General features: G+C 41.0%; 2 protein-coding genes across 6 annotated transcripts in view; one reads left to right on the forward strand and one right to left on the reverse strand.

The window, feature by feature from the left end:
* Positions 1-12,448, forward strand: part of LOC132956335 (cadherin-24-like) — a 52,351-nt gene extending 39,903 nt beyond the window's left edge. For both annotated transcript variants that reach the window (XM_061029716.1, XM_061029724.1), the window contains 9 exons: positions 1,017-1,198; positions 3,035-3,291; positions 3,401-3,537; positions 3,705-3,826; positions 6,601-6,718; positions 6,853-7,161; positions 7,308-7,500; positions 7,608-8,007; positions 9,828-12,448. In XM_061029716.1, coding sequence (XP_060885699.1) covers positions 1,017-1,198; positions 3,035-3,291; positions 3,401-3,537; positions 3,705-3,826; positions 6,601-6,718; positions 6,853-7,161; positions 7,308-7,500; positions 7,608-8,007; positions 9,828-10,688 — 2,579 coding nt within the window. In that variant the 3' untranslated portion in view covers positions 10,689-12,448. The remainder of the gene's footprint in view (positions 1-1,016; positions 1,199-3,034; positions 3,292-3,400; positions 3,538-3,704; positions 3,827-6,600; positions 6,719-6,852; positions 7,162-7,307; positions 7,501-7,607; positions 8,008-9,827) is intronic.
* The window catches only part of LOC132956355 (sex comb on midleg-like protein 2), a 486,888-nt gene that overhangs the window by 304,520 nt on the left and 166,288 nt on the right, over positions 1-16,080 (reverse strand). The gene's annotated exons all lie outside the window — the stretch shown is intronic.

Below are 16,080 nucleotides of genomic sequence, written 5' to 3' on the forward strand. Positions count from 1 at the left end.
ACTCCTTGAAAAAAGAAAAAGTTAAACACTGGGTCCATCCACTCCTGAAAACAAGACAAGAGCGATGAGAGTTCAATCTGTCAATAAAAGAGCTGTGGAATTATCCCGATCACTTCCAGGTGTATTTCAGAATGTAAGTGGTCCAGTTTGATACGCTGCCCGCTATACTGAAACCACACATGAAAATAAAGACTACAAATCTCCGCAAAGCAATTGATCCTGAGCAGCGGCTGGCAGAATGTTTGAGGTAGGGACAGCTCTGAATAGTCAAACAACTGTCCTAACGTTTTGGACAGATGCAAAAAAAAAATTGAACCTTTTCCCAAAAACATAATGCAGGGGGAGAAACATTTGCAGCAACTGAAAAGTGATTTCAAAATACACAGATGCAGTTGCATGTTTTAAGACCAACAAAATTTGGAGTCAGAATGCAATTCTACATGAGATCATACGTCTTTTTAACGGATATATAGCAACAATTTCGGTTGAAAAAAACAGACTCTGTGTGCAAAGACCTTAACAGTTGTGTTAGCTTGTTAACAGTAACAATTCTTCTGATGTCATGAAACCAGCTGACATTTAGCTAGGCTTATGTTAGCTTTATTCTTTATCTGATGTGTAATCCAATTCAACTTTAATTTGGAATATTGACAGATCTGAAAGAAAGATCTGAGATGTGATGAAATTATAACAATTTGTTACTTTACTTACTTTACTTATAGTGGCGCCCCATCATTTTACCAGCGTTTGAGCTTCCCGCCTTGAGCATGGCACTGGAGTATAAAGAGGCTACATCCACTTCTTATACAAGTCGATGATTAGTAGGAATGTTAGTCATAGACTAACAAAATAATATAATAAATTAAGAAACACTACTTCAAACTGTGCCCTGAAATGTGTGAATAAAAGCCACAAAATGACACAAAATTGTACCAGACACCATCATGCCGCTGCACCTCATCATCATTCAGAGCACGCTCTCAGATCCATTATGTTCCCTGTTATCTTCTCTGCAGGTGCATGGTCATTCTCTGTGTCGGAGCTGGCAGCACCAGGTGTGGAGGTGGGTCGACTCACCGCCGCTGATCCCGATCTGGGAGAAAATGCACAGCTGGAGTTTACCATCCTGGACGCCGAGGAGGCCGAAACATTCAACATAACCAGCAGAGACCAAGAGGCTGTCATTGTGCTCAACAAGGTGAGAGATGAGAGGGGAAATTAACAACAAGTTTTCAAGACAGCTACATGGAGATGGATTTACTTTAACGGTCACATAATGAAAGGAATTCGCTTTGGTCTCAGTTCGCAAATGGATTTGATTTGGTCATTTAAAACACTTTGTTGCCCCGCTGAAACACATTCTGCTGCTGACAGGTTCAAACTCCCGAGGCTCTGCGCAAGCAATTAATGAGCAACAATGAGCTAATGAGAGGCTGGTGAAAAATTGTAAGTCATTTGATGTGAGAAGGCCATGTAAGAGGCAGCCAGCATGAGTTTGTCTTTTCAACTTGAAGGGTTTAACAGCATTGTGGCATTCAAAGATAATTATTGCTCAGTGAAATAATAAATTAAACGGTTGCGGAGGGTGAGAAAAGAAGAGGCTGAGGATTTATTACCAAAACATTTTTAGGATAAAAAGGAAAACACACAAAATTGGATCTTGTGTGTGATTTATTTAGTGAGATAAAACGTGAAATATGAGGCTTATTATAGGGCTGGGAAATTAAATCAATCAAATGTCAATGATGGGCCCAATAAACATATTTACTGTACATCTATAATGCTGAAAAACTTTATATTATTTATTTACACAGATGGATGTAGCAGCCTTTCAGGCAGCAGAAAAAGAAACAGTCTGCAGTTTTCTGCTTGCAATCGAAGTACACGTAGGAGTACACTCCCACTTCCACTGCAATCACTGTTTTGGCAGCTGGTAGAGGAAGGGGAGTTTTTCTGTAAGAGAGAAAAAATAGGTTGAACCCAACACAAATGGTACACGCTAAAGTTAACTCTTGTTACCCTCCAATGATAAGCACATTTTTGGACAACAATCAATTATTTAGGTTAGTTATGTTATTGGAAGCTCAGCTCGTAGCCCCCTCACTGGACATCCTGTGTCTGCACAGGAGCAGATCTATGAGTGTTTTTACTAGTTTTCTTTTTTTTATTATAATTTTTTTTGGACATTTTTTTTGCCTTTATTGAAAGTACAGCTGAAGCGAGACAGGAAACGTGGGAAGGAGAGAGTTGGGTAGGCATGGAGTCTAACCAGCACCTAATGCATTCGAGAGATACAGACTCTGACTTTGGTGCGCTTGTTCTAACAAGCTGAAACTGCACCCCTGTTTTAATTAGTTTTAATGACTACTACAGAATATTTGTCTCCCAAAAATTTGACAATAAAAACCCAAACAATTCTCAACCCAAGACACACAAAGCCTTGACCAACAAGGAGAGCTAATGGTAATAACAGCTCGGCAACCAGCCCCTCCTGACTAGCTGAATTTGCAGATGAGCGTTGGGGAACACTGATTTTAGAGACAAAAGGGATATGTTATCTTCTGTTGGTTTAATTTACTGTGTAGGCTGGTTTTGAAGAAGAGGAGGCCTTAACATTTAATTGGGTCTCTTGGATTTCACAAAATTTTAGATTACTGTTCTCTTGTTGTTACCATTAAAATCATTTTATTTAAAACAAAACATAGAAAAAATATTTTTATAAAATATTATCTTTGTTTCTTTTCATAAAGAAATGTACTGTTTTATTAGTAACTATACAACCTCAAAATTAAATATTACTGATATTTATAAGTAAGAATGATGCAAATGCATATTTTTTATTGTCAGAGAATTGATATAAAATAATCATATTTATTCATAAATTGAATTCAATCTCATGTATTTTTTTAAGAAACAATAATAATAATAAAAAAGTCATGATAACATTGTATCTTGAACCCAGTATCTTGATATGTAATGTTGGTTGTTATTTTCCTACTACTGGTTTAACTGCTCTCTCTCTCTTATCCAACAGCTGCTGGATTATGAGACACGCAATTCGTACACTTTTGCCGTGGAGGTTGCAAACCCTTTAGTAGATCCCCGTTACCTGAGGAACGGTCCCTTTAAAGACCAGGCGACAGTCCGGGTCATGGTCCTTAACGCTGATGAGCCGCCTCGATTCTCCCAGGCTCGGTACCATCTGGACGTGTCGGAGAACTGCCCCCCTGTCTGCTCAGTTGGCCGGGTCTCTGCTACAGACCCGGACACGGGGCAAGGCACCAACATCAGGTGGTTTATTACACCCCCCACTCAATCATTTAGTCTCACACTGAGGCCTCCCTTCTCCTTCTCCTTCCTCGTCTTTTCATTCTGTCTCATTTCTTTTTCTGTATCTCAGGTACTCCATCGATCCCCAGTCAGACCCTGAGGCTCTGTTCCGCATCGCCTCTGACACAGGCTTTATCAGCACGGTGATGGAGTTAGACCGTGAGCAGGAGCAGTGGCATAATATCACAGTCATCGCCACACAGAGGGGTACGTAGCCCCTTCTGGGCCCCGGGCACGATGAGCAGCCGAGCTCGCAAGAGTCATTTGTCACCCAAAGCACGGCCTGGAGTTAAAAGTGAAAAGTGAGGAGGTAACAAATGATGGAAATTCAGAGACAGTTTGAACGTTTCATGTCTGTTTCCTTTTCTTTTCAGACAATCCAAATCTTGTGACCAGGGTTGTGGTTGCTATAGAGACAATAGACCAAAATGACAACGCACCAGAGCTGGACCGAGACTACACAACGTCTGTGTGTGATTCCAGTGCCCCCGGTCAGGTCTGTTGGGTTTTTTATTGTTTTATCTTCATTTTGCTTCTGGTTTTTTCATATATGCATCTATTTCTTTGTTTCACACAAGAATATTGAAAAAATAATAAACCCACTTGTGTGAGAGTATGGTAGAAACCAATGAGAAACCTATAGCGCTGGTAATGGGGACATGCAGCAGCAGCAGTGTGTTGCTCTTTGTGTGTATTACTCACTGCTGGTTGGTAACAAATTGCCCCTCAGGGATAACATTAACCTCGACCTTGATAAATAGCTTACAGTGTATGGAAACCTCAGAGAATAAATATATATGGTAATACTACAATAAAGAGAGAAAATAACCTAAATATCAGAGATCACACATGAAAGTGCAGAAGTTTATTTAAACAGTACGTTTTCATTTTTTTAAATAATCATAATAATAATATATTTAACTCCTTTGATGCAAAGATGAAGCCCAAAGTGTTTGACAAAACAAGATCAGGATAGATCATGATATTACAAACCAAATAAACAACAACGTTTGATCAAACCAACAATAAGATATGATCTATGATATATGGCATTGTTAACCATCATTTAAAAGAAGAAAAAAACAAGTAGATCTTGAATTTCTTGAATCTTGTGAAACACTGGGAACTCAAAAAGACAGAAGAAGATCTGATAGTGTGGGTTTGGATATAAAATAGAAGGTAGACAGTGTTATAAGAAGGTACTCATTTATGTTACGCCTTGCTGCTGCATTATAGGACTTAAAAAAAATAAAAAAGTACTATGGTGTAAATAAATATAATACAATTATGTGTTTCGCGTCATCATAATTGTGTTTATTTAATCCTGAGAGAAAAAGGAGAGTCCTCCTTAACCGGTGTTTAGTTACAGATGACAGAAGTTAGGTGATAGAAAAAGATAACAGGCAGATCAAGAGAAAGAATACAAGACAAAAACAAGGGAAACTTGTCATTTTGAAAAATTTAAAGGAATTTTAAAAAGTCAAATAAAATAATAAATAAAGAATATGAACACTGGGACTGTCTCAGTGGTATTAAAGAGGTCTTAATGTTTTTTCTCTGAAGCCAACTCCAAGAATCTGGGGCAGGGGGGGGGGGGGGGGGGGCTTCTCGTGAAGTGAGGCATGACTGTGAACACGTTGAATGGTTACCTACATTTCATGAAAGCATGGTGGAAAGATAGGGGGGGGTTTGTTAAAGAGCTTCATAAATAAATAAATATAAGTGCTGATCTCTCCAAGCTGACAAAGCAGGCCAACCAGCTTTTTGGTAAAGTAGACAACAGTGTCCAATAACTATGTCTATAAATGACTCTTAGTATGGAGTGTTACTGTCTGCCCATCCTCTTAATCTCACAGGGAAAGGAAAACTTCCTTAGCATTTAGCAATTCTCTAAATAAATAAATAAAAGATATTTCTTAAAAAGAAAGCCCAGTTTTAGTTTCAGTTTTGATTAGATAATGTCATTGTGTGTTTTATCAATAAAAATATCTGAAAACAACATACATTCTGTCTTTGTGTCGAGGCCTAGATTCAAGTTTTTTTTGAAGAAAGTTTAATGAAGGCTGTAGATTTAGAGCAGCAACATGGGTTCTTCACTAGAATAAAGAGCAGTGTCATCAGCATAGAGAATGATACTGGACATGTACAATAAGGAGTCAATGCTAGTTATCCAAATGGAAATAAGATTGGTCCAAGAACAGAACCTAGAGGACCCCCCTGTTGTGTATATTGCATTTTTTTTTTTTTATTAAAACCAATGGCAAACAAATGTACGACCTATTAATGTAATTAAATGTCTTAGGTACATAAAAGCAGCCATTAAAAAGTTCAAGTTTTAACACAAATTGAAACCAATAGTGATTTATGTAAACTTTACAATGTTGGCATTGAATTGGCACGGTTGTGCTAGAAATGTATTGTGAAATTGTTGAATTAATTCCAAACACCAACTGTCAACAGATGATTATTGTCAAATGTGGAAGTTTTGTGTCTTCTACATTATTCTATTTTTGGACTGTAAGGTTTAGTGCGAGCAGGTACTGATGTATTTTCTACATTATTCTATTTTTAAGCTTTGAACTCAAAAAGAGGCACGTCATGTGACATAGGATGTGTGTGCTAACTGCTAACTATGTTATAGGTAGCAAAGCTTCTTGTTACTCCTCATGCAGTGACCAATTCTTGTGAATAATTTTCAGGAGGATTTTCGGATTCTGAATGAGATGACATACGGTTTACTCTACGCTTCTCTTCTGCCATTGTTGTACATTGATATATACCAATTCAATCCAATTCATAACCTCTATCAAGTACAGATAGAAGATATACATTTAAAACAAGGACAATGTCAATGCCAAAAAAGGAAGATGTTAATCAAAACTTCATTTGCCACACCTTCACAGTCAACACGGAGCAGAAAACATTTTTAACTAGGTTTTATAATAGTTTTGCGAATCCTTAATTAGACTCAAGTTTGATAGTGTTAAGAAATTAGTCAAATTGGGGCGCTGGTGACGCAGTGGTTAGTGCGCGCGTCCCATATATGGAGGCTATAGTCCTCAACGCGGGCGGCCCAGGTTCGAATCCAACCTGTGGCTCCTTTCCCGCATGTCAATCCCCACTCTCTGTCTCCCTGATTTCTAACTCTATCCACTGTCCTATCTCTCCATTAAAACCACAAAAAGCCCCAAAAAATAAATGAGTAAAATAAAAAGAGTAAAACATTTATTTTTCTATACATATAATTCTGGGCTGTTGTGTGTTGTGCAGGTAGTTCAGGTCCTGCGAGCCATCGACAAGGACCAAGGAGGTCAAGACACCCCGGTTCACTTCAGCATCCCCCCAGAGTCCAGCTCCGCCCTGAACCTTTCCATCAGGGAATCTGGAGGTCACTCTGCCTGGCTCGGCTTTTCTCTTTCACACACACAATCCAGAAACATGACAGAAGCCAAAAAAAAAAGTGGTGCAGGCTATTTGTGCAGTGACCGTGTTTGATGTGTGTTTCTGTCCTCTTGTTATCAGGTGTGACAGCCAGCCTGGTTCTGCAGTCAGCCTTGGAGCCCCTCCCTGGCTTCTCCTCATCCTTACTCACCCTCTACGTGCCAGTTGTGCTTCGCGACGGGGCCTCGGGTCTGACCAACACTGGCACGGTCACTGTGACCATTTGCCCGTGTCTGCGGGGGGGCATGCAGACAGAGGACCGGGGGACGCAGAGGGACAGGCGATGGGAGAGACACATGGTTTGCCTCCCCATGCCGTCCTCCTCTGCATCTCTCATTTTCAGTCTGGTCACCTTATTGGCGATGCTGGCGTGTGTCACAACTTTGCTGGGTACGTTTTGTTTTCTCTGAAGTCTCTGAAGCGCCACTAATGTGATGTTTGTGATTTTTTTTTTAAAAAGATGGTGACTAGTTTTGTCAGGTTTCCTCCTTATTGCTGAAGAGTGTGTGCTTGTGTGTCTCCCGCATGCCCTATAGTGGTGTGTGCACTCTCGCTGTCATTGCGCCATCAGAAGCGAGACTCCCACTCGCCCTTCGAGGAGGATGATGTCAGGGAGAACATCATATCCTATGATGACGAGGGGGGAGGGGAAGCAGACACCTCAGCTTTTGACATCACGGCACTGCAGAGCATGCACAGAATGCAGCACATGCACAACAACAGGAACATGTGAGCTGTTCCCAAAAATAAACAACAAATTTTCAGTCCTTGTGAATGTGGCTAATGGGAGTGTGTGCGAGTCTGTGTGTCTCTCTGACGTTTATCTCTTGGCACAGATGGTACACCCCGCAGAATCCTCCAAGGGCCAGGACGTACAGCTGGAGTCGTAACCCGCGCCCCGGCTTGAGCCCTCAACAGCGGCCGGGCTCCGCTCCGCTCTACGGCCGCCTTTGTTACGGCCTCCACACACTGCCTGTTCTCAGAGATTATCCAGTCGGACCTCTGGAGGCGGGTGTGCAGCTGACGCAGCTGACCCACAGGCTCAATGGAGGTCATCTCGGCAGCTCCCTGGTGATCCCCAACCAGAACACCTTTGATCCTCTGCTGCGCTCTCCCGAGATCAGCACTGGTTGTTATAAAGCAGAGCACATGCTGGCGACGAGCAAAATCACAGACAGACAGGAGGGCAGTGAAGCGAACACAGCCGACACAAAAGAGCAGCAGGATCTGGCCAAGGTCAGATAATAGAGTTCAAAACCAAAAACTTTAATGTGGAGGCAAAGAAAGGCCATTACATGTGGGTTATATTAGCAAATGTTTAGTGTGGTTTCTTATATTACAACCTCAAGTACTCATGACTTAAGAAGCAACATGTTTTGATAGATTTCCTTGATGGTCATTGGACCAAACAAACAAAAGTCAAACTAAATCCTGCAAAAAAATGAACTGAAGATAATAATGTGACACCACCTCCATCCAAAAACAAGAATACATGAAAAAAAGTACTTAAATTATTTACCTTTATATATGTGGCAGAGAACAACAATGGGGTTTTGAGGTGGTGTTAGCCAGTCTGTCAAAGTTCACTCTGTTTGATAGAAGTTTGAGTGTCCAGTTTAATAGAGAAATGTTCAAGTTACTTTTCAAATCCTTAGTAGGTCTTGTCATGTCATGTTTTAAAATTGTTTCACTGTGACACATTAATCAATATTTAAAGAAATCTGCTAACCCTAGTAATTACTATTAATTGTTTAAATTTAGACCCCATCATTGACGTGTAATGTACTTTATCTATTATAATTGTGGAAAAAAATTCAGTTCTGCTGAATTTAAAGACAACATCTTGATTTCTGTCCTCTCTAAGCGTTGCTCCTTTCAGTTTTAGTTTCAACCATATATTTCTGTCCAATTGTGGGTATATTATAGAGTTTTCTTTTATCTACATTTGTTTGGCCAGTATAAGCAGGCAGTTTCTTCATAATTGTATCTCATACGTAGCCTCCAGCTGTCTGTGGATGTTTGCTCGCCTTTTGTGCACAAACTCGCTAGAGAATTTGAAGTTTAATGGTCACATTTTTTCCCTCCTTAAAATAATTCTCAGATCTCCTCAAAACATGTGTGTGAAGTTTCTTGTTCTAAATCCACTCTGATCCTGTATTTGATCATGTCTATAAACCCCTCTACTTCAGCCCTGCTCAGAACAGACTGTTTCTGTGTCTGTACCTTTAAATGTAAATGAGCTGTGTCTGAACACACCCCACCCAACAGCTAGACAAACACCTAGCTGTGGGAGTGTCACCCACCTGGGGGATGGGTTACTGCCCTTTGTGATGGAGGGAAAATCTCCTTACCGCCTGTTTGAGCACAAATTTTCTGAAAATAGGTGCAGGAAAAAGACAGAGAGGATGGACTTTTCTCATAATTGGGGAGTTTGAAGACGGGCTAGAGACACAGTATTAGACAATTTTTGTAAAGTATTATTTTATAATATGTGACCCTCTAACAGCACTGCAGAAAATATGAAAGCTCACTGTGTTCTTTCACTTTTCTTGCTCTTCAGATTAAGCCAATTCAAAATGAATTCTCCTGCAGAGCCTCTCTGCAAAATGTTGGCAACTGTTTCATGTCCAATGTAACTAAAACAAGCCAACCATTTGAAAGTCATTGATGATGACTGGATGATGAGACTGTTACCAGCTACTAAAAAACTGTGTGCAAAAAAATAAGAAAACATATCTGAATCACAAAATTAAAAGGAGCATACCTAACCAAGGAGCCATTATACAACTACTGGGCTCCCGCTCAAGGATACGTAAAATGTCAGGATGAGAACATTTGTGCAGTTTGACAATTTGACATTTCCTCAATCACACAAATCAATTCACATAGGCGGAACGTTTAGTGCTATTTGATTTTTAATATGATACAGCAGTCATTTAGTGGAGTTATATGTAAAGAATTTAGTCCTGTTTTTGCTCTCATATATTTATTTATTTATTTACCCCTGCATGTCGGTCCGAGTCAAATGAAACCGTCTTTCTCTTTTTCTTTCACAGATAAAACCGACAGAAACAGAGTCGACACCAGCCGGCGACTCTGCAGATCTGTCCCACTGTGACCCAAATGAGTCTTCATGCCAAAGTCACACCAGCTCCTCGTCAAACCAGCACGAGGGGCGGCCGGGGTCATCGCAGACCCAGATCAGCACCGGAGCCACCAGCTGCACTTTGGATGACATTGATACTGACTCTTCTATTCCCTCTGTTTCCGAGCGAAATTATTCAAATGGAGGTCAAACGAGTTGTGTAAAGCCTCCTGTTTACCTGCCAGGAGACACGTACAGCATCGTGGGCTCGCTGAATCCCAACAACAGAGGGACATGTTCCAACGGGGTGAGTAGTGGTGGCTTGTTCCCGGCGGGGATGCAGCTACTGAACATGTGCAAACTCCAGGGGAAGGATCTGACCTCGCAGCCTTTGTCCTTAACTGGGGGGCTGTTTGGCAACAACACGGGCTGGGCATGCGGGGCGGAGAGCGCGAGAGGAGAGGCGGCCAACCCGCAGCCTCTCCGGATGGAAGACCTCCTGAACATCCGTCTGGACCAGGTCACCTTTGACCTGTCGCAGCCGCCATATGACTCACTGCAGACTTACGAGTTCGAGGGTCGTGACTCACGCGCTGAGTCACTGAGCTCGCTGGAGAGCGACGGGGAGAAGGACGAGGGGAAAGTGGTGGGAGGGATGGAGGAGTTAAACCAGAAGTTTCAGAGGCTGGTGGAGATTATTCGAGAGAGAGAGAGAGAGAAGGAGGGAGACGGGGGAGAGACAGGGGGAGGAGAGACTGCTGAGGCGCCTGACGATGAGACTCATAAACAAAAGGAGGACGATGAAAAACAACAACAGAGATGGGATTTCTAGTCTGCAATAAAGGGAAAAGTTAGAGAGAGGAGTGGGGCTGTTGACAGTGATGGATTTTCAAAACAGCAGGGTGGATAAACACACAGACTCTGACAGAAATCTTCTTGTTTGGCCCCCCCCCTGCAGGGGAAAAATCCAGGAGTTCGACAGCAGAGCGAAGATTTGTGTTGGCATCAGTGCACAGCGTATAGTTTTCACCTCCACAGTCTTTGTAGAAATGCATATGGATCTGTCACTTTTCACACTGCTCATGTAGCTGACATTAATAATGCACTGGAGCTTTCAAAGCTTAAAGTTATGAAAAATTAACTTTTTTTAAATATTGATTCCGAGCCCTGAAAGCTGCATTGTTAGAAAATGGGCCTCATTAAATATTGAGCAGAATTGTGATATTTAATATTGATAGTTTAATATGGACATGCTCTTTGGAAATCCCTGGAATTTGAATGAAGCTTCTGAATTGGGAGAGTTTTAAACAGTACAGCACTGTCGATGATCTACACTGCCACGTGTTCACAGAGTCTGTTTGTGAGTCCGAGTGTGTTTCATTTCTTTTCTGTAGCTCAGCAAGTCTAAATGTTCAACACTTCAATACTCTTAGATACCATGTGACACAATACAGTCTGTTATTTTAATGATCTATAGTACATTATAATACCAAAGCTTTTTTTTAAATCCATCTTTTTTAAAGGACAGGTACGCTGGAGAGGAATGAGTCCATCAATCCTCCTCCTGCACACTGTCTAAAGGCACAAAACATGGGCAACATGCATGTTTTTGTGCAATTAAGAACAAGAAATGATCCAATTTATCGGTTACCCAGGACTTGTGTTTTTGTTGCTGTTGTATCTGAACAGGTATCGTTTGATTTTTACGAGAGCCGAGTTGAAGTTTTAAACTCTGGTATCATGATGACTGAGTCTTCATCACATCAGCAGAGTCCACTCACTATTAGGGGGTGTCACGATTCTGATTCTTTACAGAAAATGAAGGGTGATTAAAATGTAGGGTCAGTGTTTAATTCATTTGGCACAAAACACAAAAGCTGCAGGCTGAAAGCTAATCTGAGTTTACTGTCGCTTTAGCCTGCAGGTGCACTTTCAGAGACACCCTGGTCACTGCCAGAGTCAGAGATGTATTGAAACAACAGAAACAAGTTCAGCACAACCCCGAAAATCCTCCTGTTCCCTGAAGGCAGCAGTATGGCAGCATTTTACCTTCACACTGTGAGATTTGAAAAACTAGTATTGTGCTCAGACCAAAACACAGGAAAAGTTTTGTCCAGGTGTGTTTGCAAACGGTTGAGGAAACTCACACAGCTCTGATTCCTCACTGCCTCCTTCTTTAAAGATCCTGTGTGGAGTTTTGAGCTGGTTATGAAACAAACTTTTAATGAGTTCATTAATTAATGAATGCCTCAATATGTGTTTACCAAAAAAATAACAACACCATCAGCATAAAGATTTCTATGTAGTTCTATAAAATGCCTGAGACTCGAGGGCTAGGTGTCAGAAGAGGCAACAAAAAGCCCGCTACAGAAAAAAATAGTTTTAACATTTTCTATTTCAACATTTTCCACAGCAGATTCTTTATGAGTGATAATAAAGCAGGATGAGGGTTTTTGTCTAGTTACTGTGCACCCATTGGCCTTGTTGAGGGCTACGCCCCTTCTAAAGAGGCTGTAGCCCTCAAAGCGGGTGGCCTGGGTTTAACTCTGTCCTGCATGTCACTCTCTACTCCTGATTCCCCCCCCCCCCCCCCCCCCCCCCCCCCCTCACCCAACAAAACCAAAAGTTCATCATAGGAACATGCGATGTCAGATACTTGAGGCTGAGAAGTGCTAAGTTTTGAGACCTGCTAGCTTGATAAGACTCAACTCACCTTTTCTGAGCCTTTATCAGATGGATACCATGTACTGGTATTCAGTTTCACCAAATCTATCAAGTCCTACATTGGCTGCTTTCAGTTTACTAAGGCTGTTTGAAAAGAGACTCTTGGCTGCAACCTAAAACATTTAATGGACCCAAAGAACGCTGAAATAACAACATGAAGCAGATTTGTAAAGAAGTTTATTTAAAAAAATGATTTGTCAGGTCTTTCTACAAGACAACCAACCTGTAAAGTGCTTTTTGTATTAATGCTGGGTTGTAGAAGGTAGATTGTTGAGTCTCAGGATCAGGAGATTTTCATGGCTGACTGACTTTTAAGACAGTTTCACAGGAATGTCTCGCCCAAGTTAACTCAAGCTAATACAGAGATCAAGCAATTATTTTATTTTCCTCCATTCTTCTTACATAATTGAGTTCTTTGCATTGACTGTATGAAATGAAGTTGGTGAAAATGGTTCTAGATGCATAAAAACATGTTTTCCTCAGTATAAAAAAAGAGGATATGGAAATGACTATTTCATTAAGATTCCTGTTAACGTGCAGCCATATCTACTGTGACTCCAACCTTGAACATTGTGGGATAGTTGTTTATTTTCCACAGCACAAAGAGCTGAATGTAAACAGGATGGAGGATGTGATGCAGATCATTCAAATTTCCAAAGAATGCTTCTAAAACCTGAGTTTAAAAAAAAATCAAATCCCACGTCTTAATCAGAAAATGCCTCATTTATAAGACCTCATTTAGATATCCAATTTTAATAAGCTGTTTTCATGGCCTGCAGGATCAAATCTTGAATGTTGTCATTTCCGGAATGATATTCAAAATTGTATTCAAACACATTTCTATGTATCAGTGCTGAGAGAAATATGCGTAAAGAGGATGTAATGGTGTGTGTGAAGAATCGTGACACCCCTACTCACTATGCAATGTGCACACAGTTAGAGATGATTAGACTGTCACTGTCAGAGAGTGTGTGTGCTGTTGTGAAAGTAAATAATGTCCATGTGTAGATAAACATCAACTCCTGCTGTAGCGGTCATTGCTCCACACAGTGGACTCTCCTGTGGGACGGGTCTATTTACTGGAATCCACACAGGAAATGAAGCATCTGATTTGCAGTTATTAAACTGTTGCCGACTTACAATGTTGCCCCTCATTTCACCCACACAAGACGATTATTTTTAATTCACTGTTGTGATTGCTCGTCTAGAATTATCTCCAAAGGCTTATTTATGTCCCGCGTTTAAAGAGACAGAATTAGGCAGCAGCCATTATGTGATGTAGAACGTGCAGCCATTGTTCTGGAGACGAGCCCTGAACACAGAGGAAGCTGCACAACAATGCTTTTTAAGATTGTGTTGTGTTATCCAGGCAGGCTGTCGTCTCACAATGACTCATTTCTGTGGCTATTTCAAAGCTCATTATTTTTGAGAAGGTATCAAGAGGAGTTATTAAACTAATGCCAGTAAATAATGTGATCAAATGTGTTTGACTTTCTGCACTTTCTTTCACCCTCCACACTGACAATTTATGTCTTAATCTAACGCCTCCTTAATGAGATTGTGATGCTTTCAAACTGAATTTGACAGAAAATCTTTTATAGAGTGGACTCCTCAGGCAACAGCATGAAATGCAGAGGAAGAGGAGGGGGGTATTTCATGAAGAGCCAGAAAATTAATAGTCATTTCCACGCTGCATGTACCACCACACTGTTTTATCTTAATGCATTCGACTGCTGCTGAAACAAATGAATAATTACAAGAAGACATCCTCACCTGCAGATCAGGAACAGAGTTACTTTAACAAAGAACTAAATATAGACACAAAGTGAAAGACGGAAGACCAAAATAGGAAACAGGAAATTAAAATATGTTTGAAATTCTCTTTCATTGAAAGGGCAGTTTGTCGCTAACACACTTTAAAGAGAGTAAAGCAGAGATGTGTGAAGTGGAGGACAGCAGAATCTGACCAGGAAGAAGAAGAAAGACTCTGTATGACGGTACAACGGTGCCACCTAAAGGTGGACATAAGCATTTCAGCTTTGCCTTCATCATCATCAGAGCAGCTGGACATTGATCTTAGACGTCAGACAAAAGATGGTTTGATTCGTTTATTTTTCAGATGAATTAATTTGGGCAGATGTTTAGGAACAGGTCCTTTTCTATGCTCTAAATATACAGTATTCAAAGTTTGACCCTCAGATCTCTGCGCAAACCTGATTGTGATGTGCAACAGTCAGCAAATTTACATGCACAGTCGAGTTACAGCTCGATTACGCCTTTTAATTGGACGACTGTCCTTGTCCCAGCATGCACCAGGAGATAATCATATCTATTGACAGAAGTATGTCTGACTCATGGACTGTGTATAACAGATCCGACTCTGATGGGGTTTGATGGTATTGATCTCAACCCGAATAATCTACAGCAGGTGTGTGAGTCCGACTTCAAATTCAATTGACATCCATTTCAGCCAGTCTTTTTTATTTTGAAAGATTTATTTTTGTGCCTTTAATGGAGAGATAGGACAGTGGATAGAGTCAGAAATCAGAGAGGGAGAGAGAGAATGGGGAATGACATGCAGGAAAGGAGCCACAGGCTGGATTTGAACCTGGTCCGCCCACTTTGAGGACTTTAGCCTCCATACATGGGGCACGCGCACTAACCACTGCGCCACCAGTGTCAGACTAACACAATAAATCAACATTTTCTAACCTCATGTAAACATACTGAGTGGTATTGGATGACTCTACCACTGAGTCTGGCGGCTGTTGCTCAGTGGTAGAGTGGGTGGTCTCTAAGCCTAAACCAGAAGGTCTGGGGTTCAATCCCTAGCTCCTGAAGTCCCATGTTGAAATGTCCTCGGTTAAGACACTGAAACCACAGATTGCTCCCCCTACTGTGTGGCGGTGTGTATGGGTGATAATGGAGTGCTTTAAGGACCATCCTCTGCCATCAGTGTGTGACCGTGGTGTGATCGTGGTGTGACCGAGTGAATATGACATGTAGGGTAAAAGGGGTTTCCTCTTTAATCTCTATCGATGTGTTGATAAGTTAAGTGAACATTTTTCATTTGGAAAATGAATCCCATTCTTTGAAACGCATCTTTTAATTCCGGGGAAAAAGCTGGGAAACTGCAGCTCCAGCTGACTTCAGGGGGTTTCCCACCCACTCCCTCCCACTCCAGTCTGGGAGAAGAAAGAGGAATCCAACAATCATTTCAGCAGCAGAGATCTAACATGAAACAGGAGACATCACCTCTGGGACTCTGTGTTTGATCTGATCTCTTCTAAATCAATCAGATTTGGGTAAAAAAAAATGCAGGTTAAATATAGAAAGCATCCAGTGTGCAGCCTGACATCTACATGAAGAACAGACAGAAGACAAAATAATGTATTCATCTCTTCAGGGCAAACTCTATTTTTCACTCACAGGCCTGAAATAAACACAAAAAGCACAAACAATATCTCAACTCGTGAATGGATGTATGCCAGATTCCTTTT

The sequence above is a fragment of the Labrus mixtus genome, chromosome 3, assembly GCF_963584025.1.
Source record: "Labrus mixtus chromosome 3, fLabMix1.1, whole genome shotgun sequence".
In the NCBI taxonomy this organism is placed as follows: domain Eukaryota; kingdom Metazoa; phylum Chordata; class Actinopteri; order Labriformes; family Labridae; genus Labrus; species Labrus mixtus.